Raw genomic sequence first — 25863 nt, 5'->3', positions numbered from 1 at the left:
ACATGTATTGGTCTTATTTGTCTTTTGTCTTCTCTGTATGTCCAGTTAAATTTCCCACCTTTTTCTAAGCACTTTAAGATGCGTAATCACTTTAACATTTCATAAATCAAATTATTAACTCGACTAATATAGCTTGTGCTTTGTATTCCAGAAAATACCTTATTTATGAACTAAAATAGAGCTTTGGAAGTTATTATTTTTTCTCAATAGCTAAAATATTTGTTTTTGTCAATAGCGATTTAACAACACACGGACTAATTTTAGGCGTGTGATAGATAGCCTCCAAAACTTAAATGCATAACATATTCTCTACATATTTCATAGTTACACAAATTAAGCAGAAAAGTAGGAAACCAGGATGGTTTCAAGGCATGAAATTAGGGCACGCGTGAGATCTTAGGGCAAAGAGCCTAACGGCGAAGGAAAGCATAAGAACATATATACATAAACTTTTTCATCGTTCAATGGAAAAGTGTAATACCTCAAATATATCGTACGTTTTATAAATTCGTGTTTATTGTCTTCTTCATCAGAATACTTTTAGAAGGCACACGACAGTGTACGTATATCAATCGACAAGTTTTGGCAAGCAAATGTGACATTGTTTTTTTAAAACACTACGTTTAAATCTACAAAAGATCATTTTTTTTCTTTCTAATCTATCTAAATTATAGTACCCTCCTGGTAGGTACATTCCAATATGAGTCAGTGACATAACTTTAATCCTACAGCATGAGGTATCGAGAAAGAGAAACAAACATAATTTTATACATATCGTACCATGTACATTTCCTACTTCAGCTACCAATTTAATCGTTTCTGATGGAATCCAAACAAACATATAACCAATCCAAACAAACATATAACCAAAATATTTTGGTCTCTGCTTGTTTAAATCCAAATAGTTGTGTTTGTGTTTGCTTATATAAGGAAAAAACATAACATTTCTTTTCTACCGAACATATCTTTTGACGTTGGTAAATGAAGTCTTTCCAAAAAAGGACAATACAATAAAATCTGAACTGGTTTTAAACCAAACAAAACTGAGATCAACATTAAGCACCACGTATAAGCCACGACAAAAAGGCAAATCCTACTCTTCGTCGAACAAACCGAAACCACCGTCATAGTCTTCTTCGTCTGACTCTTCTTTCTTCTCCTCTACCTTAGCAGCACCTCCAGATTGTGCAGCACCACCACCGCCTGCATCCGCAGACACTGCCGCTGCAGCAACAACAAACTTGCTAGGATCCTGCATTCCAAATTTACACCCGAGAGTTAGTATTAACAAGAATAATACTCCAAGCTTCAGAAATCACATAGAAAGATGTACAATTCAATGACTAACCTTCAAGAATTCCTTGACCTTCTCTGCTTGAGGGAAAGTGTAGTCAGTGGCAACAGCAATAGCCAAAACATTCTTGTAGGCATTGATGAACATGTGTGGCGCAGCAGCAAGAGTAGGGTAAGAAACAGCTAGAGCCAAGGAAGTGACCATGGAGATACCAGAAGCAAACTTCTCCACAAGTTGATCTTCTGTAAGATCAAGAACCTCAGGGCTAAAGACTGATCCATTGTCATAAACCGACTGAACAACAAGACCATATGAGAAAGGTCTAATCCCGAGCTTGGCTAGAAGGGCAGCCTCAGAAGACCCGACCTTGTCACCTTGCTTGATAAGCTCCACAGGGGTGATGATTTCGACAGTACCCTTGTTAATCTTAGTTGGGATGTTAAGCACCTAAACATTCCAAAAACACATTCACGTTTCAATAAACACAGATTTCGTATTCAAAACAAAACCAATGGAGCATTACAAATGCATGATTTAAGCAAACCTGGAAGAAAGATGTCTGAGATGGGTCGAGACCAGTGTTACCAGGTTGAACAACCACATCAATTGGAGCAACCAAACCAACACGAGCTGGAGCACCAACCTGTCCATATCATAAAAGAGTTCCATTTACAAATCCAATCACATTGAGAGAGAAAGCATCAAGCTTTTACACAATCCAATACACAAGTTGATACAAATGAGCTACACAGACTAATCAAACATTTGCTATGAGAACAAAACCAACCAACCAACCTTGTATTTGGCAACCTCCTCGCTCACTTCCTTAAGGTCACCCTTGGTGAAGATTAAACCAACATTCCCCTAAACACAAACACAGAAACAATTGCAAAATATCAATCTAAAAGTCTCCAGAGCCGAGAAAATCTCAAATCTCAACATTTTCGAGAAGCTGAAACCAAACCTGAAGGAGGGGAAGCAGATTCAAAACGGCAGTGTTTCCAGTGTTCTCGGAATGGATCCTAACGGAACGCTTCATCATAGTGTTCTTCCCCATGAGAACCACTGAGTCTCCACGAAGACCTTTCCTGATGTTCTGAAGCTGAGTCGATCCCACGTTGTCGGCGGCAACGACTAGGATCTGAGTGTACTCGTCGATAAGCTGACATAGCTTTGCGTCGTAAGCGATCTTCTTCTCTGCTTTCGTTGCCTTCACCATTGTTGCTTGCTCAAAAAACTCAAAATGTCCTCTCCTCTGGTTCGGAGAGTGTTAAGAGGCTGCGGATGAAGGAAGCTAGGGTTTTCGCGGCGATCCGAAAATCTAACGGTTTGTAATTGCTTGCTTAATTTCTGATCTGACGGCCCTTGTTTACTTTGACGATATTGGGCTTTAAGGCCCAAATTGACATCATAACACGCGTGACGTTTTTTTTAATGTTGAGAAGGGAACTTTGTGTCGTTTATTTTGGTAAAAAACGACAAAGCGTCGATCTCTTCTTCTTCTTCATCGGGAAAGGGGAATGAGCTCACCGTGACTATTCATCGTTGTGATTGCGAATTCTCTCCGATCATGTCGTCGAAGAAAGCGAAGACGAAAGATGAGGCAAGTAGCAGTCGTGGCGGCTTCGGCGGAGAGAGTATAGTTGCTGATTGTGGACTTAATAGATCCACTTGCGGTTACTGTAAATCTTCTTCCCGCTCCAGTATCTCTCACGGTTCGTTCCCTCGCCATTTTGAAACTTTTGAAATTTCTTCTTTCCGATTTGGTCGTTGAATTGATCTGACTCATTCAGATAAGTCGAATAGAAAAAGATTTGGAAATTTTGAACGATCATTGAGCATCATTTATGAAACTTACCTTTTCTGTGATCTTGTAAGATGAGAAATGTCCATGATAACTCAGTGATCGTGTCTCATTTCCATTTCAGGGTTATGGACAGAGAGTCTCACCGTTAATGACTACCAAGGTTTGTTGCATCGACTTCTAGAGAAGTAGAGATTGATAGGTTTGATTATGTGCAAGCAGAAAGCTTTGAACTTTATCTTCGATTCAGTGTCTTCTGTTCACCATTTTGATTTATGTTTTTTGTTTTTTGTTTTTTTTACTTTCTGAGCTTAGTGATCATTTTGATGTGTCTTTGCTTTTCTTTTCGAGTAGCTCTTCTTGACCGTGGATGGAGACGATCTGGCTGCTTCCTTTACAAACCTGAAATGGAGAAAACTTGTTGCCCTTCTTATACAATCCGCTTGAAAGCTAGTGATTTTGTTCCTTCTAAGGAGCAGCAGCGAGTGCGTAGAAGACTGGAAAGGTATATCTATGGATGCACTCTTCTCCTTCCTTTCTTTGGATCAATATATGGAATTTGTACCAAGATTGTTTTTTTTCTTCCAGTTATGTCATAAAACCTTTCCTCTTGCCTTTAAAACGTCGTGTTAAAATTGTGTCACTTTACTCTCAACCCAATTTTTTCTCAAAATTCAACCAACTTACTTCAATGGAGTCTCGGAATGGGAAACTGCCCTTCTCTTTTTAACTGTTTCTGTGATGCTGTGTACAAAGGTTCTTGGATGGCGAACTAGATGCGAAACCGAGTGAGCAGACAGAAGAGCAAGACGTTTCTTTCTCCCGAGAAGTTTCAGTGTCGGTGAGAAAATCACTTGGAGCTGCTAAAAGAGAACAAAACAATGACGTGGAACCAATCATGAAAGATTTGTCTGAACAAATTGATAATGCGGTACAAAAATGCATACAAAGTGGGGATTTACCTTGTAATATTCAGATTCCGAAAGCTTCAGTGAAGAAAGTTATCTCTGCTAAAAGAAAGAAACTTGCTGAAGGGTCAGAAGAACTCTTGTACACCAGCAACATTGCTTTTCCTATAGTAGCTGCTATAAAACACACACAGACATCTGAGAAAGGAAAGAAAAATGTAGAAGAAAGCAGATTATCACCAGAGGTTGTTTCTGAGAAGCTGTTAAGTGCAATGGATAAGGTGGGAAAATTTATTGATTTTTCTGTTAAGGTCTGCAAAGGCCATATCAACTTCCTTTCAGCTACCCGAGTTACTTCCTCAGATAGAAATGATGAAGAAAGCCTCGGTACTACAACAGCAAAGTCTTCTTCGAACAACCTGCGTGGAAGAAAGAGGAAGCTGGAGATGCACTTGAAAAGGTCGAGTTTTGATCCAGAGGAATATGAATTATACAAACGGTATCAACTGAAAGTGCATAATGATAAGCCGGAGAGCATCTCGGAAACTTCATACAAAAAATTTTTGGTCGACACTCCATTGATTGAAGTTCCGCCTTCACGTTACGATGATCAAGAAAAGGTTCCTCCTTGTGGCTTCGGTTCTTACCATCAACAATACCGAGTTGATGACCGTCTAATTGCTGTTGGGGTTATCGACATTCTTCCTAAATGTTTGTCGAGTAAATATCTATTTTGGGATCCGGATTTTGCATCCTTGTCCATTGGAAAGTACTCAGCCCTGCAAGAAATCGATTGGGTAAAACAAAACCAAGCTCATTGCTCTACCCTTGAGTATTACTATCTTGGCTATTACATACATTCCTGCAACAAAATGAAATATAAAGCAGCCTATCGTCCATCCGAGCTTCTATGTCCTCTACGTTACCAGTAAGTTCCCAAAACCACAAAACTAAGACCACATTCTTGTTAGTTGTTGTCATTTGAGAGAGAATCTTATTGCTTTTCTTGTATTTTCTTCTCAGATGGGTTCCATTCGAAGTAGCCAAGCCTCTGCTTGATAAAAAGCCATATTCCGTCTTGTCCAATTACACTAAGGTTTCTCGATCATCATCATCACCTCAAGCTTCTGAAACCCTAGGGGAATCCACGAGTGAACATGAAGACATGGAACTAGGGGTTACAAATGATGATGATGATGATGATGATGATGATGAAATGTATAACTCTGATGAAGACTCAGACTCTAGCAGAAACCGAAGTGGCATTACCAATATCCTTATCAGTTTTGATGGACCTCGACTTCGATACAAGGTACTATCAGTATGACAGTATCTCACTATCATTGCTCTCTCCTTTTTTGTGTGTTCTTTTTTTAAGATCATCAAATTCTCAATCTTTGTAAAAACTTGTTAAAAAATCGTCTTTGAAGGATATACCACGTATCAAGAATCGGATGGTTCTGAAAGAACTGGAATCGAGGTTGGTTAATTACCAGAAAGTCGTCGGAGCAGAGCTCTCGGAGAGAATGGTGTATGAACTCCGGTAACATTAAGAAGCTTAACTCAAGCCACTTAGAAAATCATTTTGTAACATTATTAACAGTAAAAAGATGTAAACCTTAATTCTAATTGTACATTTTCTCCAAAATTTCCCAAAATATGATTTTAATTATGGATAGAAATAGTTAATTGTAATGTATTTCTCTACATAGACGGGTTCAGGTTCCACAAACTAGAGCTGGGGATAAAACCATAATTAACCGAACAAGATTGAATCAAACCCGTGCATTCTTGAAACATTCGTCTTAGTTTGGCAAATTTTCTCATCGAATTAAAGTAAAGCAAACAGCAAACGTTTGCAGAGTGTTCTTATGATAAAACCGAAATGAGTTTGGTTTGAGTTGGTAAGTTCTAAATCGTAAAGTGCACCCCTGTTCAAGCTATGCACTTCATGAAGTAAAGAAGTATGGAAACAAACTAAACTTAGGCATATAAGATAATGAGAGATCCTTTAACTATGTGTCCAAAAGTAGTTGCAGGCTTGCAGCAACCAAAACAGTTGATCTCTGAAGCTGTCCTAATGTAAGATGGATGGTTTACAAAATGAGAACATTGAAAAAAGAATGAAGAAAGATGAAAGAGTATGAGAGAATGTACAAATCAGATAAGAATTAGGAGATCAAGCATCATCAGTATCGCTTTCTCCGGCTTCAACTTCTTGAGCCACCCAATAATTGTTCCCATCTGGACCCCAAACCTTGTACCTGTCAAGAATATGAACAAATGCATCATCTCAAGAATCTCTCTCAAAGAAAATACATCAGGAAATTAAGATTAGTCGGGTATTAACCTTTCGAGAACAGATTTCCCTTCCTTGTACTTTTGATTCTTCTCAAAAGCAAATTCCTGAATAATTATCGATAAGATTAGATTAAGCAAGCAAGAGCTAAATGCACAAAACCAACAAAAATAGAAGAAGAAGAAGAAGAAGACACATCTTACATATCTCCATCCAACATAAGAACCGCATTTGACACAGTAAATATCGACCACGGTGTGCAATCCCGTCATCATCATCCTATCTTCCTCCTTCCCAGCATACACATTCACTCTGTTCACACAAATCCAAAACTGGTGAAATTGCATATGCTCTTCATATTTGGCTTCCCAAAAAAGCCAAATCAAACTTGAAGAAGAAAACTTACACCTTACTGAAGAGGTAAGCTTTCCCATGCCGGGATTGAAATGACTAAAAAGTAAAAACAGTCAAACAAGATGGTGTCAGTATCTTGCATATGCCAACACAATACTAAGACATTGTGAACCCAACCAGAAGCAGAATAATAACTATGAGACATTGTGACGCCATGCAAAACCCAACTAAGATCAAAGACTCCAACTAATTTCATCACTGGAAGAGGAGAGAGTCTGACAATGTCTTCAACCATTAGGACTAAGTGATTGCATTTAGCATCAAAACCACAATCAAATCCAAGATATATATATATATATAACACAGCTTAGGCACAGGATAGTCTCAAGATCACGGACCATAGAAAGAGGAGAAAGAATCTAACAAAGTTTGAAGCATACATTGATCTAATTGCCTACATCAGATAGCTTTAGAAACTAAAACAACCAAGATGCAATAAAAAATGCAGGACAGTCTCCAAACAAAGTATCCCCAATTCACGTTCCTTTCTTATCTGAATCAATGATAAATGTACTCATGATCGAGAGATATGATCATCAAGATTCCAGATATTATCAAAAGGCACATGATCTTTCTCAATCAAAACACAATCATAGTGAGAAGAAACACCCAAATAATGATCTGATCATCAGAAGAAACGAAATCGCAATAATAACCCAGATTAAGATTTTAGCAGCAAAAAAGAAAAGTAAAAACCAGAAATCAATCAGATTCAAACCTTAGAGACGACATCATCGTAGAGAGCAAGATTGGTCTTGCAGTGCTTACAACTGTAAGACTTACCTTCCAAATTCACCAAGAACAATCTACCCATCTCTCTCTCTCTCTCTTAACAAACTATTCCCAGAATCTATAAAAGCAAAAACAAAATCAAATCGCAAAAGAAAAGAGTATGTGTGTGTGTGATAAAAAAAGTTAGGATTTTTTTCTCCCGATTTTGGGTGAAAGGAAGAACCTTTAAAATAGAGAAATATATCAAAACTCATAAGTGTTCTTTGACGACGATATTAAAATCGAAGAAAAATAAAAAAACACACACACACACTTTTTTGTTGTAGTAACGTGGACCTGACAAAGTCATGGATGGCCTTGGTATATACGGAACTCATTTTTTTTATGCGACTTACGATAATAAATCTCTATTGTATCTTTTTCATATTACTACACTAAAGATTGATTTTGGTATATGTGTTGTTTAGTGGTTTGCTTCTTATCGTTTGGTTTGAGTCTAAACCCTCTGAGACATAAAGAGTCTTCCATAGAACCGAAGACCCACCCCAGCCGCGTCACTCTGCGTCGTGAAATTGAACTACGGCGAAACTTAAAAGAAGGGTGTTTTTTTTGGCGTTTCCTTCTGCTTCTTCCAAGTCAAATCTCATCTCTCACTCAGTTGGTCGTCGGTACGTTAAAGAGCTTCTAAAACTATGCGAAAAGATTCTGACTTCTGAAACCATCTTCATATTAATAAACCTGTAGCAGCAAAAGACTAAACCTTTGATTTTTCTCTTTGGGTTACTTAGAAGATAGCTGGTAATATTTGATTTATATTCTCTAGGTTTCCGATCAATATACCATCTCTCGTTATGTGTTCTTGTTCTTTAGCTATTTTGTTAGTCTTACGATTGTAGTTTCCGCTGCGTAGTGAATTCATTGTGATTTGTGAATATAGAGGAATTTAGTAAATCATTTTTTTTGGTTTGGAATGTCTTAGATTTTTGAACCTGGAGTGAGTTGCTTGTGTGATTGATTCATTCGGCTATGGCTGCACCCAACGTTCGTAGTAGTGGCAGCAGCTTCTCTCGCAACATATCAGTTGTGTCATCACCTCAGATACCTGGTCTCAAATGCGGTCCTAATGGCACAACCTTTATTTCTTCCGGAATTCGTGATCTTGACAGTGAGATTTCTCCTTTTTTTTTGTATTTACTCTTATCAAGTTTACATGAGGATGTGAGAATTTTGGTTTCTGTGCTAAAAAGGATGAATCTTTTATGTGTTTCCAGGGATACTAGGTGGTGGTTATCCTTTGGGGAGCTTAGTAATGGTGATGGAAGATCCTGAAGCACCGCATCATATGGATCTTTTAAGAACTTTCATGTCTCAGGGTCTTGTTAACAACCAACCACTTCTTTATGCTAGTCCTTCTAAAGATCCGAGAGGGTTTCTTGGTACTTTGCCGCATCCTGCATCATCCAAAGAGGATAATAAGCCCACTGTGCCCGACCCTGATCAGGTGATTCTTTCTTGTCCCTACCTTCTTTCTGTTTGCTTTTTTCCTGGTAGACATGAGAATTTTAGTTACAAATTGGGTAGTGTGCACTGTTGTTAATTTTGTAGGGAGAGAGCTTGAGGATTGCTTGGCAGTATCGGAAGTATTTGGAAAACCAGAAGAGTTCTATTGGTAATTTAGTTAGTGCGGTTATATATTGATTGAGCTATTAGTAAGTTAATATCATTCTTTGGAAACATAATCCTCTTTGTTTAATTCTGGATCAGATGATTACTCCAATGACTTTGATATGAGAAAGCCCTTGGAGAGGCAATATCTTAGCGGACGGCCAATAGATTGTGTCAGTCTGTTAGACTCTTCGGATCTTTCCGTTGCTCAGGACCACTGTGCTACGTTTTTATCAAAATTTCCAAGGTTGTGTGGAATACCTTTCTTATTGAATGCTTAATTACTTCTCTTCTCTCTAGTTTTGAATCCATTAATTTGTTGGCCCACTTCCATATCTATGTAGCAAAATGTGCCCGAGCTCTATTTTTTTACATCTCTCATATAATTTCAAATGTGCTACATTCATGGGAGGGACTTAGATTTTTAAATGCTCCCAATTTACAGATGATACAATGTCTTTATATTGTTTTTGTTCGTCACTTTAGTCAGATATTGTTCAAATTCCACTCTTATCTTTATGGCTTTGTTAAGAAGCTTGTCCTTTTTTCTTAAGAACACGCGTGATGATTTCCACAGAAACAGTAGTAACATGGCATCCATCGGCCGCATTGCAATCCAGTCATTCTGCTCTCCCCTGTGTGAGTATTCTGAAAAGGTAATTAGGAGAAACTTTTATCCTATATTAAGTCATTTCTTACCAAAAATCTCTTGACTCTATGATTTCTGAAACCTGAAGCTTGTACCAGGATCTTGTTGTTCTGTATTATTATTTTTTTGACATTTTGTTTCCATCAACACAGGAAACAGACATGCTTTCGTTTATAAGATTACTGAAAAGTATGTTGATGGTTTCGAATGCGGTAGCCATTGTCACTTTCCCGCCTTCCCTGCTCTCCCCTTCTTCCTCAAAAAGACTGCAGCACATGGCGGATACCTTACTCTCTATCAAAGCGATCCCAGGTTTGTTTCTCTGATCTTCTTATCCATTAGTAGATTATCGTACTTGTTTCTGACGAAGTATCTTTGCCTTTCCCAGATGGTGACAAGGAATTGGAGAAACTCCTCACTGGTTACAAGGACATAAATGGATTCCTTAACATACACAAGGTTGCTCGTATCAATACACAGGTAATTTTACAATTGTATTTTTCAATGTAAAGATGTTATTACATACACAAGGTTGCACGAATTATCATTTGATGAGAATGGCATGTAAACAGGTGCCTGTAATTCTGGAGGCAAAAACCTTTTCAATGAGCTTGAAGAAGAGAAGATTCTTGGCTCTAGAGTGTCTGAATCAAGCCCCTGTAGACGGGTCCAGTGGAACATCGTACGGCACAACCGGGAGCTGCTCAGGATCATCCAAATCCGGAGCACTCGATTTTTGAGTTGCTGAGTTAGTCTTTCTTTACTTCTTCTTTAGGCTTTTGTATGAGTTCTCCATTGAGTTCTCTGATTTCACTGATGAACTAAGGAATTACATTAGAGCGTTCGGTCTTTAAAACAGTTTTGACCTTGTCTTTAATAGAAATCAAAGTGTTCTGTTGAAAAAAAAGAAGATAGAAATCAACGTGTTTTTCTAGAATGAAATGAACGTGGTCTTCTTCTATGCCAAGCCAAACTGTGACCAATAATAAATGCTAATTACTAAACGGTCAATTAGTATGCTCACGTTCTGGTTGTTTATATAAATAACCAAAACATCTAAAGAAATGAAGTTGGGGCCATTGAATGATGTGTTCAAAAATATGGTTGAGCTATATTTGGTGATCCTTTAATTTGGTGTTCCTTCACTTCCCAACTAACGACCATATCATTTGAATTATTGTTCATAAATCTCTCTACCCAATCTCTTTATATATACTGTACTACCTTATTCGTTTATTGACTTTCTCCTTTCCAAAGATTCTTTCTACATGAGAAAGAAAGAAAAAGGTTTTTTTTTTGTCAAACGTTTTTTTCATGATTTGTATTTGGTGCTTTTCAAGAGAAAAATATTAGAGAAAAAGAGAAAAAAAAAAAAGAATAGAAAAACTTTGTAAGAGAGAAACAAATCCTTAAAAAAGGAAATAAACAGTAATGCACGTGAGAAAGGTTTTTTCAAGTTTTCGTTTTGTTTGTTTTTATTGTTTTATAATTTTATTTTTCTGTTATATTCGAAAATAAATAACAAGAAGAAAAAAAAAACGAGTCGTTCTTGCATTTAATCTCGCACCACACCAACAAAAAGAGTGAGAGAAAGAGAGAAGATCGCTCAGGTTTGTTCATCTTCACCGGCCGATCTCATTTGCGGCGGAAAAAGACACTCTGATAAGAGAGACGTGATTTTGTGTGGTGTGTTTCGAGCAAGAAAGGTTAGAAGGCAAAAAATGGTTGGACCGTCGCGGCCTCAGATCGTTTTGTTTGGATCATCCATTGTTCAGATGAGTTTCGGTCATGGTGGTTGGGGTGCTATTCTCTCCGAGGTCTATGCTCGCAAGGTATCTCTTCCATTTCATCCATTACTCTCTCTCTCTCTCTCTCTCTCTGGATCGCTTTCTTCTAATTACTCTGTAATTACTACACGTTTGTTCTTAAAAATTTCGTTTTTTATAACGTAATTAACCACTAATAGAGAGCCTAATACTATTTTTCTCCATTTGGATGAAAGCAAGAAGCTTTGCCTTGTTTGATATTTTCCAGAAAGAAAAAAAGAAGAACAAAATTTGCATTTAGTGCACAAAGCTAAAGGCGCTGAGAGATAGATATGGAGGAATTTAATGTGGTTGGTGCTCTCGTTGAATAGACATGTGAGTGACTTGACTATTGTATTTCTATGAATGACGTGTATAGGCCGACATCATTCTGCGAGGATATTATGGATGGAACTCAACTCGTGCTTTGGAAGTTGTGGACAAAGTGTTCCCCAAGGTAATGTTTCATTGTTTTTTTTGGTTCTTCTCTCTTGTCAAGTGTCCCTAGACCATTAGTTTCAATGTTCGTATTGGATGATTTGTACTAAGAAGACATTGTTTTTATAAAGTTCAATTTACCATTATAAATGCTCAAAAGGATGGATTACACAAGTGTTTATTTTAATTACGTAGTCTTGGTTAAGCATACAAGACCCTGCATCTGTTTCAAGAGAGATGTCTTTTGATTCTTGATATTGTTTGTTCATAAAATGTGTTAGAATGAGCTTTATGTTTGTTATATAATCAGTGTACAATGCTTCTGTTTTCGTTCCACATTAAAATGCCAACTTGTAATGGATGTAGGATGCTGCGGTACAACCTTCTCTGGTGGTTGTCTATTTTGGAGGAAACGACTCAATGGCGCCTCACCCTTCTGGTCTAGGACCTCATGTACCGCTTACTGAATACGTTGATAACATGAAGAAGATGGCTCTTCATCTTCAGGTTACTTCCTTTAGAATTGTTGGTTTATTATTATTAGTCTTTCTCCTATCTGTCCGTTAAAAAGCCTTTTGAAGTGGACTATGAAGAGATGGGACTAAAGCCTTATAACATCATCCTCTATGTTCTGTTTCAGAGCCTTTCAGACTCGACCCGTCTCATATTTCTTAGTTGCCCCCCAGTGGATGAGGCCAAAGTTCGTCAGAACCAAAGGTTTTTTTCTAACTTCCCTGTTCTTTTCTACTATCACCATGTTTCTCCTTGGCTAGCCCTCCCGACTTAATAATAATGTTTCCGTGCTTCTTTTTTTCCTTTCTTTCTCTCACAAGCCCATACTTGAGTGAGGTGATCCGCACAAACGAGCTATGCAAGACATATTCAGATGCTTGTGTGGAGCTGTGCCAAGAGCTCGGCCTAGAAGTAGTTGACCTCTTCTCTACTCTTCAAAAAGCAGATGACTGGAAAAGTGTTTGCTTCACGTAAGTATCTCTGAGTTTCCCCTGCAATACAAAAAAATAAATAAGGCAATAACCAGAGAGCTTACATATTATTGGCAACGGGTTGTATGTATTACAGAGATGGGATACATTTGTCAGCACAAGGAAGCAAACTAGTGGCGGGGGAGATACTGAGAGTGATAAAAGAAGCGGAATGGAAACCGTCGCTTCACTGGAAATCGATGCCAACCGAATTCTCAGAGGACTCTCCTTATGATCTTGTTTCAGCTGATGGCAAACAGACTGTAAACTCTTCAGAATGGACTTATTTCTGGGAAGAACAATGGGACTAAAACATTTCAACACAACAACAACAAACAACAACAACAACAAGACCTTATCCTTTATATAAATTTTACTGTCTTAAATGTACTAAGCTTTGCTTTTACATTGTTTACAAGTGTCTCTCTGCTATAATCTTATTCCCCTCTTAAAAAAAAAACGTTACCATTTTAAAGTATTTATTATCCGTACAGGAATCAAATCTTGAATCAAGATTGGATCTTACTTTTCTTTGTATACGTTTACGTTAAGACATCAACAGATGTCTTCAAACTCATACATATGGTATCACTCCCCGACTAGGGTTTTAGTGTTTTTAATAAGGTACAAAAATCACAGAGTGACTAGATTTGGTTTAATCAACAACATAATTGTAAGAAAATATTTAAAAATAAAAGAAATTTGCGATTTATTAATTTGGGCTTAAAGCCTAAAACAGAAATCGAACATAAAGGGCCCAAATAAAAAAGCCTTTACCCTAAAAAGCTACGGACGCATCTTCTTTCTATTACCAAACCTTTCCGCTGACGCAACCAAACTCCCAAAAAAAAAAAAAAGTTAATTTATTTATTTCTCTCTCTCTCTCTCTCTCTCTCTCTCTCTCTCTCTCTTGTTTCTTCTTCTTCCGTCTGCTTCTCCTCCATCTTCTTCCAACTCTCTCTCTCTCTCTATCTATCTCATTCTCTCTCTCTCTCTCTCTCTCTCTTCTTGCCCGAACGCATCGGGTCTCAAAATCCATTGATGCAGACCCTGATCTTTCTCTACTAGCACTGATCTATACATCTTATTTTTTTTTTAATATACAAATCTTGGGGGATTACTCATAAATCTGTACAGCTATGGCCGCCGCAGCCGTTTCCTCTAACCCTCGCACCGTTGAAGAGATCTTCAAAGATTATACCGCTCGTCGTACTGCTCTTCTTCGTGCTCTCACTAAAGGTCTTCTCAATTTCCCAGATTTCTTCGTTAATAATGCCTTTTGATTATTCTACCTTAACTTGTTCGCTTTGTTTTTTTTTTGTCTTCCAGATGTTGATGATTTTTACTCTCAATGCGATCCGGGTATGAAAGATTTCGACTTTGAGATAACCCTTTTTGTGAGATTTGATTATAATATTTGTTTGTGTGTATTTGTGTGTTTGGTATGTATAGAAAAGGAGAATTTGTGTTTGTATGGACACCCAAATGAGTCATGGGAAGTGAATCTACCAGCAGAGGAAGTGCCTCCGGAGCTACCTGAGCCTGCGCTTGGTATCAATTTCGCTAGAGATGGTATGCAGAGGAAAGATTGGCTTTCTCTTGTTGCTGTTCACAGTGATTGTTGGTTGCTCTCTGTTTCTTTCTACTTTGGTGCTCGCCTTAATCGTAATGAGAGGTAACTTTCTCCTTTTTCTTTTTCTTTTTCTTATTCAGCATTCTCTTTGTTTTTGAGCTTTCTTCAGTCAATTCTTTCACTTTTTTACTTGATTTCTCAATGGGTTTTGTTTTCTTCTTATGTGAAACCACCTACTTGTTTTCCTGTTAGCTCTTCTAATGTGAAGTAAAGATTGAAACTTTGTGATAATTATGGAGTTTGCTTGGAATGAGTTTGTCTTTGAATGTGGTTTTTTTCCCCTTTGATGTTTGCCATCTTCTGCTATGTTTTGGACTGGCTCAGACTCATATCTATGGACTTCTTGTTTGTTGCATGACTTTCATCTATCCTAAACTTTTCTCTGCATTTTCAGAACGGGTATTCTGTGGAAGCATGTGCCTAATTTCACCATTTCATTGTTACATTCCAATAACTTTGCTGAAAAAGGAGGTTTCGTGAAAGACAAAAAAAAGTTCCCTTTGACTAGTTCTAATGAGATCATATCACTGCCAATATGTCATACATTCTATGGAACAGTCTTATTTGGTTATTATCTTTTCCGCTGTACGTGAAGAGAAAAGCTGTTTTTTTTTTGCTTGCATTTAGATAGGTGTATCAATCATAGGTCCAAGAAACTTGGCTTTGTTTGATCTATGTGGTTGTTTCATTATACATTAACAAGTCTCTAAACTGATGGCTTCTCTACCATTTTAGTTCTCTTATACTAGTAATAAGCATTTGGTAGATGCATTCCCAAGGATAGAGAATCTGTAACCCTATATAGCTACTAACATATAATGGTAGATAAACATTACAATCGTTTGTTATACCGATATGAAGATTCTGGATCTCTTTTTTTTTTTTTTGTTTTCTGCTTGCTAATAGAGTTCCTAGCTTCTCTCAGCTACCTTTCCCCAATGTGTTGTCAACTCATTGAGTTATGATATTCGTTTGATTTGCAGGAAGCGGCTATTCAGTCTGATTAATGATCTCCCAACTCTCTTCGACGTAGTGACTGGTAGGAAACCCATCAAAGACAACAAGCCAAGCTCAGATTCTGGAAGCAAATCCAGAAACGGCACTAAGGTACATACAAAAAAGAGCTTCCATTCTTTTTCTTTGTTCTGTAGATTTTCTGGTTTCTCTACTTGAAACAAAAAATGGGTTTGCAGAGATCAATAGACGGGCAGACAAAGAGCTCAACACCGAAACTAATGGAAGAAAGCTACGAGGAAGAGGAAGAAGAAGACGAGCATGGAGACACTCTCTGTGGAAGCTGTGGAGGTAATTACACAACTGATGAGTTCTGGATTTGCTGTGATGTTTGTGAACGCTGGTACCACGGGAAATGCGTTAAGATAACACCAGCTAAAGCAGAGAGCATCAAGCAGTATAAATGCCCGCCTTGCTGTGCTAAGAAAGGAAGACAGTGATGGTGATGAATTGATGATGATGACCTTCTCAAAGAGACTCTGGCTCTTCTTATGTTTTAATCGATATGTTAATCAACTTTTTTTTTTTTTTTTTTTAACCTTTTTCTTTTTAATTTTAAAGCATACAAAACTCTCTCTTTATATCTCCAGAAAGGGATTTCAAGAAGTTGAGAGAGAGAGTAGCAGCTGTTTGAGTAATATTATTATTATTCATATAAAAAAAAAAACTGAGTTGTTCCATCAAATGTGTCATGGGATTTGTATAATGTAGTCACAAATCTTTAAGCCTTCAACTGTATTTTACACTTAATCTATGTTTTTAATCTTCTGTTAGGTTTCTTTTTATCTATCTTAAAAAGTTTGTTTTCCAAGAAAATTATCATCCAAAATTATGTGAAAGGTTTCTCAATTTTCCCCAATGTGTAAAGGGGCAACAGGTTTTGCAAGTTCTAAAGGGCACGTTAATGAAATCGCAGCCTTATAAATGATGAGTTTTATAGACTTGTTATTAAATATCTATATGTATATAATAACGCACTAAAAAAACGAAAAAAACTAGTGATGTGTTCTTGTCATCATGATTGTAGAGATGTTTTATGGTGACTTTATATAGTCTTTTTTTTTGGTCAATTTGAATTTTATTAAAACTTAAAACTTGGTTCAACAACCAAGATAAGATTACAAACGCCCAAACGAGGGAAACTTATGCCGGCGGACAACTAGAAGTCTCCAGAGACAAACGCCAGAGGAAAAAAAGAAATTTTTTGGAAACTAAGCCCCAACAAAGGGAAACAAAGTAAACTGGACAAGAAATACAAACAGATAATATTGAAACCAAATCGAAAGAGGACAACTCCTTATCCTATAAGCAGAAATAACTAGGCAAACACCTTAATAGTGATAGAACAAAAAAACAGAGAATCCTTTTCTTCTGAAACATCTGTGCATGTGATTTATCACGGATGCCCTCCGTAGATAACAACTACCTTCTCCTATCACATTGAGAGCCAATCTTTCCAGAACCAAGAACATCATAACCCGGCAAGCAAAAAGCACTCATAGAAGTTCATAGAGACTCACACACACTCCCAGATGAGACGACGACGACTGATGCATCTCCTTACGTCTACCTAGAATCCTTCCAAAAAGCAATCATATCTAAACAGATCATGAACGCATAGACAAGGAGCAAGACAAAACTTCACTAAGTTAACACACACCATAAACACCAAGAATAAGAAATCTCTTAAAGTTTTGAAGACTACCAACTAATCAATAAACACGAAACTTCTGCTAAGAAAGGAACCGAGCCTAAAGGTGACTTTATATAGTCTATAGTTACATATTAATGTTTTAAGTCTATCATTTATATTAGTTAGTAATAAAAAAATTCAAATCATCTCTAGAAAAAGCCAGCATGATGAGGGGCTCACACTACAAAAATTTTATATTTGGGTGTTGAAAGTGTTATATAAGTCCGTCCAATCTTCTTCGTAACCCACTAGTTAACACAAGCTCACAAGTCCCCAACTATATATTGTAAAGAACTTAAAGCGGATCTAACGAGATTCTCTATAATAAGGTCAACACGAATTATCCTTTTATATACATTACTTAACCAAATATGTGTACCATACGAAGTTATTTAAATACTAGATATTATATTGGTTACGTTCACATGTCCTATGCAATTCTTTTCTTCTTATAGAAAAACAAATTGTCTGATAATATATATATATATATATCGATTAGTTGCTCAATCAATACAGAGAAGACTAGTACCGATAAGCTCCATTATTAATGTTACTAATCATAGAGAAAGGGATAAGTATTGATTAGCATGCTTCAACATTAATCACATATACCGATTAATTATACTAAGAACACGACATCTTTAGAGAGTTTACATAAAGCGATGGAAACCAAAAATAAAACACATATGATAATTTTTTTGGTATTTAATTAGTTCACTTCGATCTCGATATATATGTTCGCCGATCTTTGAAATTGGTACTTCTTTGATCTTCCACAGCTTGATATCCTTCAGTAAACGTATAGCACAGAAAAAAAAAAGATCAACACGCGAGTATATAGATGCAAAAGTTGCAAAGTTATTGAGTTGCATATATAAGAAAGGGAACTGACAGTTATCGGACATTTTTGTGAAGTTCATATCATTTAACGAGGGGAGATATGAGACTCAACGTAGGATTTTCCACGTGGACCTTGCGTTCGAATAAAGAGTCTATACTGATCAAAGGTCATGGGAGGATACAAAGGAGGCATCGTAGATGTGACAAGTTGTTGCATTGGTTGGATCGGAATGTCACTCTTAGGGTTGTAGAAGAATGCTAGTGAAACCCTTTCTTTTTCCGAATTCACTGCCACTCGATGTTCCACGCTCTTGTATTTCGAATTGCTAAGTATCTGCCCATTTTTGCAAGAAAAATTGTTTGTATCAAATATATGAACCGTATATAAAAATTGCTTCTATTGCATGACTAACATTTTGATTCATCAAACATTATTAAATCCCTTTGATTAATGTCCATCTTTCTGTAAATAATGCTCAATTTGTGCATGCGCTTTTTAAAAACAAAAACAAATTATTTTGGGATATTTTTCTTTACAAATAAGTTACTTTGTTTTTGGGTGCAATTTGTCTTTTGCAACATTATTTTTGTCTATGACGGTACTCTAAAATTCATAACCACAAATAGATATTTCTCCAGTTATGTATTTAAAATATACTCTTATGTAAAATTAAAACACTTAGATGCTAATGAAAATGACATAAATCATTACAACTAACTTTTTAGAAAAAAAAATAGTATATTTAAAATCTGTTGACCTGAAGTTGGAACGGTTAGTCACATATATATTGCCATTTTTAGTCATCTCTAAAAAGTGGGACCTCTATCAAGAAGTTCAGTACCAACAATATCATGACAATAGTTAGTGTAATACTTTTTTTTTGTCAACATTTTACTGAGTATATTTCATTACCACCAACATTGTATTTAATTATTTTCTGAGTGGTGAAATATATGTGTATAAATATATATATATATATATATATATATATATATTGATATTTATATGTGTGTGCGTGTTTAATTAATAAAAAAATGGATGTATAGCACGTTAGAAGTTGAAAGGAAAAGATTAAAGCACAAAACGTTTATTATTTAAAATGTTACCTGAACTTGATCACCGAGATTAACAATGAATGCGTGGCGGAGAGGATTGACAGTGATCCATGTGTCACCGTGACGGACCTGAAGGCCGACGACTTGATCGTCCGGCAAGAGGATGGTAATGCCGCCTGGGTCGGAATGAGGAGAGAGGCCGAGGGCAAGCTCCGGTTGGGGGCATTTTGGATAATAGTTAACCCTCATACATGCACCAACGTCTTCTCCTGGAGTTGGTCTTCTTTTAGCCCCAAGTTTGACGATAAGATCGCCATGAGTCTCCCGCCTAGGTTCACTAGTTCCTTCCCATACTCATCGATGACTTCTCTATATGCATTTTAAGAAGAAGAAGAAAAAGCATGATAACATTGAATAGGCTTATTTATATTAATATTTCTGAGTAGGATAAAATAATTTCATATTAAAAATTTAGATTAATATATATATAGCAACAAGGCTAATTTTCAATAAAAGTAAATAAAAAATTCAACTCTTGCTTAGACATTACGTAAATTTAATTAACATATTCACATTTAGAATATTATTAGAACTGTTTATAAAAATAGAAAATATGGTAGTATACACTATGTAATCAACATGATCGCCAATCAACCTAACAACTCATGAATCATTTTATTTTATATTGATTTATGTCTAAATTATTTTTCAAAGACCGGAATCTCATAATTTATGGTTTCTTTTACTATTACAGACATAAATAAAGAACACTTTATAGTAGTTTCTGACTACAGTCTAAAACTTACCCATAAATGATCGTATTACAATTACACTAGCTATCAATTCTCAAGTTCTCAAAACTCATGGAAATAATCAAACAAATAAATAAATAAATAAGATTGAGAGGCTTAATTAATTACCTAATGTTAGAAGGTAAAGAAGGCCATTTGTTGGAATCCTTCAAGGGAAGAGGAAGAAAGTGGAGATAGTAATAATCATTCCAATCAAGGATGGCTCCTTTTTCCACACCCAGTCTGCTTCCGTATCCTTCATAGGTCCTTGGGGAGTTTGAGTAAACTTCTTTGGCTTCGACGGGTAAATTGAAGAAGCTTCTCCAAGTTTCTCTAGCTGCGTCCATCAGCTCCGGCTTCACCCCATGGTTGATCACCTGAAAATATTGAACTCGGCCATGGTTAACGTATATGCATGTTTATATAATTTCTTTTTTTACAAAATCAAACTGAGCCAAAACAAGATTTTTTAAAAATTGTTATAAGCTGGCAAGTATTTCTAATACTAGCTAGTAGGAAAAAAAAAGATTAGAACCGAACCGTAAGAGAGTCCAGTGCCATTCTTACCTGAAAGAATCCCCATTCACGGCATGCCTCCGATATCCTCTTCTTGTCGTCTTCGTTTCCGGAGAAGAGGCTGTCTAGGTCTATGACCGGGATATTTAAGGCGGCAGCTTCCGGCTGGTGGTTGATGATGGTGGTTTGAGAGCGTTGAGATGGCGGCTTGATGTAACGGTCAGGTAGGGTGGTGAGGTTGCTCTCGGCTAGGGATTGGACTCGGACGATGAGTTCTGGCCACTTTTCACCGAGGCCATTCTTGTTTTTGACTTCTTCTTCTTGGTCGCTGAAGCCGTTCTTGCTCTCGTCTTGGTTGTTCATGTTGTCTGTTCTGGCTTATTAATCTTGCTCTTTTTCTTCTACTTGTTCATGAGAAGTTGTTAAAGTGGTGTTATATATATATAGATGGCGCACGTGGTTTATTAGAGACAGTGAAGGAGAGAGAAGAATGGAAGAAGATTTGAATTAGCAAAAATCAAAACTCGGACCGACATTTTTTATTGTCAACTATTGGGTACAACAAACTGACTCATTAGCCAAATCACTATATTTGTAAGAATTAGGAAACATGATTTGATCTTTGGTATGATGGTACCAAGACCGATCCTAAAAAAATAGAGGCCTAAAGCAATTTTATATGTAGTGTTTTCTAAATTTATGAACTATAAATATAGAAAGTTAAAACAAAAGAAAAATTAAGAATCATGCCTATTTGAGTGTTTGAACCCACTAACTTGGATGCATTTAGAGGCTACATAACCATCTTGCTAAGATAAATTATTTGGAAATAAATCTAAAAAATTAAAATATAAGGTGTAGCCTAAATCACATGCTTTAGCTGTCTTATGGACGGGTCGGCACTGGATGGTACCTTCTACAATTAAAATTATCACTGGCCACTAGTACCTTGTAAAATTAAACTTATCACTTGGCCACTGTACTAATATTAATGTTGGAAATTGGAATCGGTAATCGTAACCGATGCTGAAATCAGTAATCGTAATGGATGAGGGAATCGAATAGAGTCCATACAATTGAGACTGTGTGTGTTTGTTATATATTTTATGAAAGACGTGTGTAAAATGATTTTTGTATACGTGGTAAAAAAGATTGAAAATGATGTGGGGAGGGATTCCAACTAATAAGACGTAGATTTTTTTTTTTTTTTTTACACATTTGATGGTAAATCCAAATCGCAAACTAACATTTTCCTATGCAAAGTTTTAGCTTGCTGACAAATAATTTTAGAGCATAAAAGAAACATGTGGTAATGTTTTTTGTTTGGTTGTTGTTTGTCAGTTTGTGGATACCATTAAAAAGAATCTGCTATACTCTAACAATACAATAGTAGAAGTTGACGTTGTACTCAATCTTAAAATATATAATGACTTAAAGATATATACTAAAAGAATATAGCTTCAACGTTTTCAATAGATGATTATTTTTGTGGCATGCAGTAGCAAAGTAGGCGCCCGCAGAATATTTAGTGAAAACTCTGAATTTGGCCGCACGCTTGTTGTGTATATTCAACATACCAATCAAAAAAATTTCGTTGATTATTTTGCTAACCCATATCTAGTTCAAGATTACTTTGTTGGATTATTTAAGCAGAGAGGCATGTAATCTTACCGAAAGAGAGTATTTTCTAAATGTAACATGGGCAAACTTGTATAAGGAATGGTCCGTTGACCATCTAAGCAGAAGGCCGGCCGACTTCCTAGTAATGGATTCATGGTTCATTGAACATGGAAGGCACATGTACATTACTAACCAACTACTTATTGTGTAACAAATGTACTCATCCCATTTCTCTAATTAACTAATGAAACAAATTTAGGGAGGTTAGGAAGAATAATTATGATTGTGTTTAGAATAATATTTACTGTGAAAAAAACAAATTATGTTCTTTACACAAACTATAATTTATGTATGGAAACACTGAAAATTCTGTATTTAGCTTACACGAAAGACAAATATACTTAAAAAGTTGTTTAGTTACCATGTTACTACACCATTCGTATTCGATTTACACAAAATAGTATTTAATTTTTATATGTAAGGTACTTTAAAATTATGCTTGCTCTTTATTGTAGGATGCAATTCATATTAAAAAAAATAACCTACAGAATTGGCAAAAAAAATTAGTTTTCTAAAACATGCTAACACAAGTTACACAACAAAAATGCATATCGAATTTTACATTTAAACAAACAGAATAATTTACTTTTGATATTCAAGGAAAATGACTTTCTACTAACAAAAATAGGATTCCATGAAATATAGTACTATTATCAAGCATGTTGCGTTACATCAAATTTACGTTATTGTATTGTTATGCGATTTGCATTCATAATACACATTTTTCATGCCCATTCTCTTTTTTTTTTTTTTTGCCAATTCACTACTCCACTTGATTATTATTGTAGTGTCATCTTCTTACTTTATGTTTTCTTTTTGTCATTTTTTTTCTCGTAAGGTAGTGTAGTTAACTACTAGACTACATGACCAAATAGCCAATTACTCTCTCTGTTCCATTATAAGTATTATTTGGCACTTTGCCCACAAATTAAGAAAACATATTAAAGTATCTCTTATACTTTTAAAATTTAAATTGACTTTTGATATTTTTTTTAATGAATAAGAGGTTAAAATAGGAAATTTATGGTTAATTTTACATTGAACATCTAAAATAACACTTATTTTGAAACAAAAAAAAAAAAAGGCTAAAATGACATTTTTGTGAAACAGAGGAAGTATAAGAAAGAACTAATCAAACTGTTTGCACAAAAAAAAAAAAAGAACTAATCAAACTAACGTTTTTAAAGAATATAAAACTGAAAATGTTTGGTTTAATCATCCAATTACAAAATATTTATAAACCTTCGTAAGGATGAATCTAAGATGGTGCAACACATATTATATAGCTTCAGATATTGAAAACACATCTTTTTTGTTTCCATCTGATTGTATTCAGAGTTTACTAACTGTCTCTGGTTTGTGGACAATAAATTGATAGTAAACAAAAAAAATTCAGCTGGTCAGAAATAGAAGAACGTCACAGCTTCTCCCTCTATCTCTGCCTGCTTCATTTCAATCTGCTCCCACTTTGATCTCTCCATACATATTTGGATCTGCTTTATAGTATACAACTTCTCCTTCGTCGCTCACGTAATGATCTTCTTTAATACTTTTTGCTAGAATTCCAAGTAAGTGTAATGGTAAAGGTCCAGACTTATCAGGTTCCCTGTAATACTTCCCTAACACTGGTTTAACTGCTTCCGTCTGCAAGAAATCAAAAGTTTGTAAGCATTTGTTTCGCATGTAAACCAAATTTACCAAAACACAAACAGTCATTTAGTTTTTTGTTTCAGTTACTTACTGCTTCTACAAGATGATAATGTGGGATCTGTGGGAAAAGATGATGTATCACATGCGTTCCAATGTCATGATGGATGTTATTGATCACTCCATAGTCACGATCCAATGTTGTAAGTCCTCCTCTTAGGTAACTCCATTCCTGTTTTGGGAGAATCATGAGATTTACCAAGCATTGGCTTTAACCTTAAAAGAGAGAGCATTATAGCCAAAGAACAGTGAAAGAAGGGACTATGCGTTTTACCTTGCCACGGTACCAAGGGAGCTTATCTTCATGACCATGGTGATGCAGGTACGTCACAAAATCCAACCACATTACATTTATCTGTATTTGATACGAGAACAATCTTCAGGTAAGGCAGATGAAATAATACACAAATTGCTTAATCTGAAACAGGGGAGTAAACAGCAGCGCATTACCCAATAAGGAATCCCATAAAGTTTGAGCATTTGAACTGGACCAACTACGAAGTTGAGGCAGATAAGCAGAGCAGCCATTGCAGTCCAACAAGCTGTAGAAGTGAGGACATCCGTTTTCTCTTTAGGGAGGAACAAGTCGCTTTCAGGATGGTAATGAGAACCTTTTTTCCCCGGACTTCGAGCCCACTGAATCAGATGAAGAAACATTAGCATGTTTACTTGATGTCTCAGCTTATGTTACCATAACAAAATAAACGAGTTTTTTTTACCAAGTAGAAAGGATATGCAAGCATCACAAGAGGCAGTGTAAATCTAAAGAATCTAGTCGGTTTGTCCAAACTCTGGTAGATTTTCTCAGACATCTGCAATTACGGAAACAGTAAGAAAACATCAAACACCAAAAGGATCGAAACAAGATAAACCAAAAAAGCCGTGTTAGACTTACAGGATGCCAAGATTCGTCGTTCTCAACATGTCCATGGTTCTGGTGGTGAGTTCTGTGGCTAATTCTCCTGCAGAACCAAGCAAAGTCATATGAGATTCTGCAAGTGGTTTTATTGAGTTAGAATGAATTGAAAGCAAAACTCACCAGCCATGGTAAGGTACCAGAATAGAGGAATGAAGAAGATGTCCCACCACATTGTTCAACCTCGGATCATTTGAGAAGCTACCATGTCCGCTGCAATATGATCAACAGAAGTTTAATAACTCTGTTGACAATTCAAAAGGAGACTACACAGAGTTGCAAAACCTTTAACCAGTTGCCAATTGGGTTGGTCTACAAACCAACATGATAATGATAATGACAGATTGTAATTAATCTCAGAAACCAACTATGTCTAGATAGGGGATAAAGATGTAAACCAAGATTTTTGTTCAATTGGTTCCACATCAAAGTAAGAATCATCCAAAGTTGACCAAATCAATAGTAAACAAGAGGAGAAAACAACAAAAAGGTAGGGTTTTTAATTAGTGCATGTGTTTACCAGTCATGGCCAAGAACAAAGAGAGCCCAAAACATGGTGCCTTGAGCGAGCCAATAGAGAGGCCAAACAATCCAATTGTTGAGGTAAGCAGCTCCAGCAGCCAATGCAAAGACGATAGCGACATCTCTCAAAACATAACTCATAGACTTCCATGGACTCTTAACCCAACAATGCTTAGGTATAGCTGCTCTGATATCGGCTAAATTGAACGGAGGAGGAGCACCTGGGCCAAACCTCTGCTTTTCTTCTTCTTCTTCCTCTAATGGAGACTCATCAACTATTGGTGTTGTTGTCGTCAATGGTACACTCACATTCAAAGACCAATTCCTCCCCCCGAACCCATCTCGTGAACAAGCGAGAGGAGACGATGTTTTGTAAGAAGTCAAAGGTCTGAATTTGAAGATGGGTTTGTTGTTGTTAGAGATGAAATTGGATCTGGGTGTTGTGTAGATTCTGGGGAGAGGTCTTATACCACATTCTGATAAGACCAAGTTCGCCATTAGAGC

The 25863-nt window shown here is 36.3% G+C and overlaps 7 protein-coding genes and 1 pseudogene across 9 annotated transcripts; 4 read left to right on the top strand and 4 right to left on the bottom strand.

Annotated features, from left to right (window-relative positions):
- Positions 906–2635, bottom strand: LOC104764875 (60S acidic ribosomal protein P0-3). Its single transcript, XM_010488471.2, has 5 exons — positions 2259–2635; positions 2090–2158; positions 1839–1937; positions 1349–1741; positions 906–1252 (listed from the first exon to the last, which is right to left on the bottom strand). The coding sequence occupies exons 1-5, from the start codon at positions 2511–2513 to the stop codon at positions 1094–1096; spliced, it is 975 nt and encodes a 324-aa protein (XP_010486773.1). The 5' UTR covers positions 2514–2635; the 3' UTR covers positions 906–1093.
- On the top strand, positions 2718–5675 carry LOC104764874 (arginyl-tRNA--protein transferase 2). 2 transcript variants are annotated; one of them, XM_010488469.2, is made up of 6 exons: positions 2718–3009; positions 3223–3261; positions 3453–3603; positions 3855–4934; positions 5030–5318; positions 5437–5675. In XM_010488469.2, the coding sequence occupies exons 1-6, from the start codon at positions 2865–2867 to the stop codon at positions 5551–5553; spliced, it is 1821 nt and encodes a 606-aa protein (XP_010486771.1). In that variant the 5' UTR covers positions 2718–2864; the 3' UTR covers positions 5554–5675. The 2 variants fall into 2 exon arrangements, with proteins under 2 accessions (XP_010486771.1, XP_010486772.1); XM_010488470.2 differs by lacking the exon at positions 2718–3009 and having other exon boundaries at positions 3232–3300.
- Positions 5974–7809, bottom strand: LOC104764873 (protein yippee-like At3g11230). The gene is made up of 6 exons (XM_010488468.2): positions 7675–7809; positions 7438–7569; positions 6712–6755; positions 6509–6617; positions 6357–6412; positions 5974–6270 (listed from the first exon to the last, which is right to left on the bottom strand). The coding sequence occupies exons 2-6, from the start codon at positions 7531–7533 to the stop codon at positions 6186–6188; spliced, it is 390 nt and encodes a 129-aa protein (XP_010486770.1). The 5' UTR covers positions 7534–7569; positions 7675–7809; the 3' UTR covers positions 5974–6185.
- On the top strand, positions 7916–10604 carry LOC104764872 (elongator complex protein 4). Of its 2 annotated transcripts, none has more exons than XM_010488463.2 (9): positions 7916–8119; positions 8431–8616; positions 8723–8952; positions 9057–9120; positions 9216–9363; positions 9694–9772; positions 9918–10077; positions 10154–10245; positions 10338–10604. In XM_010488463.2, the coding sequence occupies exons 2-9, from the start codon at positions 8478–8480 to the stop codon at positions 10503–10505; spliced, it is 1080 nt and encodes a 359-aa protein (XP_010486765.1). In that variant the 5' UTR covers positions 7916–8119; positions 8431–8477; the 3' UTR covers positions 10506–10604. The 2 variants fall into 2 exon arrangements, with proteins under 2 accessions (XP_010486765.1, XP_010486766.1); XM_010488464.2 differs by lacking the exon at positions 7916–8119 and adding an exon at positions 8126–8249.
- Positions 10996–13466, top strand: LOC104764871 (GDSL esterase/lipase CPRD49). Its single transcript, XM_010488462.2, has 6 exons — positions 10996–11597; positions 11950–12027; positions 12375–12515; positions 12649–12725; positions 12842–12991; positions 13089–13466. The coding sequence occupies exons 1-6, from the start codon at positions 11487–11489 to the stop codon at positions 13300–13302; spliced, it is 771 nt and encodes a 256-aa protein (XP_010486764.1). The 5' UTR covers positions 10996–11486; the 3' UTR covers positions 13303–13466.
- LOC109124579 (PHD finger protein ALFIN-LIKE 2) lies at positions 13929–16368 on the top strand. The gene is made up of 5 exons (XM_010488461.2): positions 13929–14230; positions 14321–14353; positions 14444–14666; positions 15608–15731; positions 15818–16368. Exons 1-5 carry the CDS (start codon positions 14131–14133, stop codon positions 16076–16078), a joined length of 741 nt encoding a protein of 246 aa, XP_010486763.1. The 5' UTR covers positions 13929–14130; the 3' UTR covers positions 16079–16368.
- Positions 17930–20951, bottom strand: LOC104764869 (annotated as a pseudogene).
- On the bottom strand, positions 23406–25859 carry LOC104764868 (sn-2 acyl-lipid omega-3 desaturase (ferredoxin), chloroplastic; the record flags this gene model as incomplete). The annotated part of the gene is given in 8 exon segments (XM_010488460.1): positions 23406–23858; positions 23956–24093; positions 24196–24276; positions 24372–24557; positions 24641–24733; positions 24817–24883; positions 24961–25050; positions 25358–25859. Coding segments are annotated over 8 exon segments (1347 nt in total). The 3' UTR covers positions 23406–23666.

This window comes from Camelina sativa, chromosome 19 (genome assembly GCF_000633955.1).
Source record: "Camelina sativa cultivar DH55 chromosome 19, Cs, whole genome shotgun sequence".
Taxonomy (NCBI): Eukaryota; Viridiplantae; Streptophyta; class Magnoliopsida; order Brassicales; family Brassicaceae; genus Camelina; species Camelina sativa.
Note: the sequence above shows the minus strand (reverse complement) of the source record. Positions and strands in the feature narration are given on the sequence as shown.

Bases quoted from the DNA above. Each gene is read 5' to 3' on its own strand.
- LOC104764875 (XM_010488471.2), bottom strand. From the start codon at position 2,513: ATGGTGAAGGCAACGAAAGCAGAGAAGAAGATCGCTTACGACGCAAAG. The intron at 1,938-2,089 runs GTTGGTTGGTTG...TGATATGGACAG, and splicing joins AGGAGGTTGCCAAATACAAG to GTTGGTGCTCCAGCTCGTGT. The intron at 1,253-1,348 runs GTTAGTCATTGA...TTTGGAATGCAG, and splicing joins AGGTCAAGGAATTCTTGAAG to GATCCTAGCAAGTTTGTTGT.
- LOC104764874 (XM_010488469.2), top strand. From the start codon at position 2,865: ATGTCGTCGAAGAAAGCGAAGACGAAAGATGAGGCAAGTAGCAGTCGT. The intron at 3,010-3,222 runs GTTCGTTCCCTC...TTTCCATTTCAG, and splicing joins CCGCTCCAGTATCTCTCACG to GGTTATGGACAGAGAGTCTC. The intron at 4,935-5,029 runs GTAAGTTCCCAA...TTTTCTTCTCAG, and splicing joins CTATGTCCTCTACGTTACCA to ATGGGTTCCATTCGAAGTAG.
- LOC104764873 (XM_010488468.2), bottom strand. From the start codon at position 7,533: ATGGGTAGATTGTTCTTGGTGAATTTGGAAGGTAAGTCTTACAGTTGT. The intron at 6,756-7,437 runs GTTTGAATCTGA...TTTACTTTTTAG, and splicing joins ACGATGATGTCGTCTCTAAG to TCATTTCAATCCCGGCATGG. The intron at 6,618-6,711 runs GTAAGTTTTCTT...TTGTGTGAACAG, and splicing joins GCTTACCTCTTCAGTAAGGT to AGTGAATGTGTATGCTGGGA.
- LOC104764872 (XM_010488463.2), top strand. From the start codon at position 8,478: ATGGCTGCACCCAACGTTCGTAGTAGTGGCAGCAGCTTCTCTCGCAAC. The intron at 8,953-9,056 runs GTGATTCTTTCT...TTAATTTTGTAG, and splicing joins CTGTGCCCGACCCTGATCAG to GGAGAGAGCTTGAGGATTGC. The intron at 10,246-10,337 runs GTAATTTTACAA...GCATGTAAACAG, and splicing joins TTGCTCGTATCAATACACAG to GTGCCTGTAATTCTGGAGGC.
- LOC104764871 (XM_010488462.2), top strand. From the start codon at position 11,487: ATGGTTGGACCGTCGCGGCCTCAGATCGTTTTGTTTGGATCATCCATT. The intron at 11,598-11,949 runs GTATCTCTTCCA...TGACGTGTATAG, and splicing joins CCGAGGTCTATGCTCGCAAG to GCCGACATCATTCTGCGAGG. The intron at 12,516-12,648 runs GTTACTTCCTTT...GTTCTGTTTCAG, and splicing joins AGATGGCTCTTCATCTTCAG to AGCCTTTCAGACTCGACCCG.
- LOC109124579 (XM_010488461.2), top strand. From the start codon at position 14,131: ATGGCCGCCGCAGCCGTTTCCTCTAACCCTCGCACCGTTGAAGAGATC. The intron at 14,231-14,320 runs GTCTTCTCAATT...TTTGTCTTCCAG, and splicing joins TCTTCGTGCTCTCACTAAAG to ATGTTGATGATTTTTACTCT. The intron at 14,667-15,607 runs GTAACTTTCTCC...TTTGATTTGCAG, and splicing joins CGCCTTAATCGTAATGAGAG to GAAGCGGCTATTCAGTCTGA.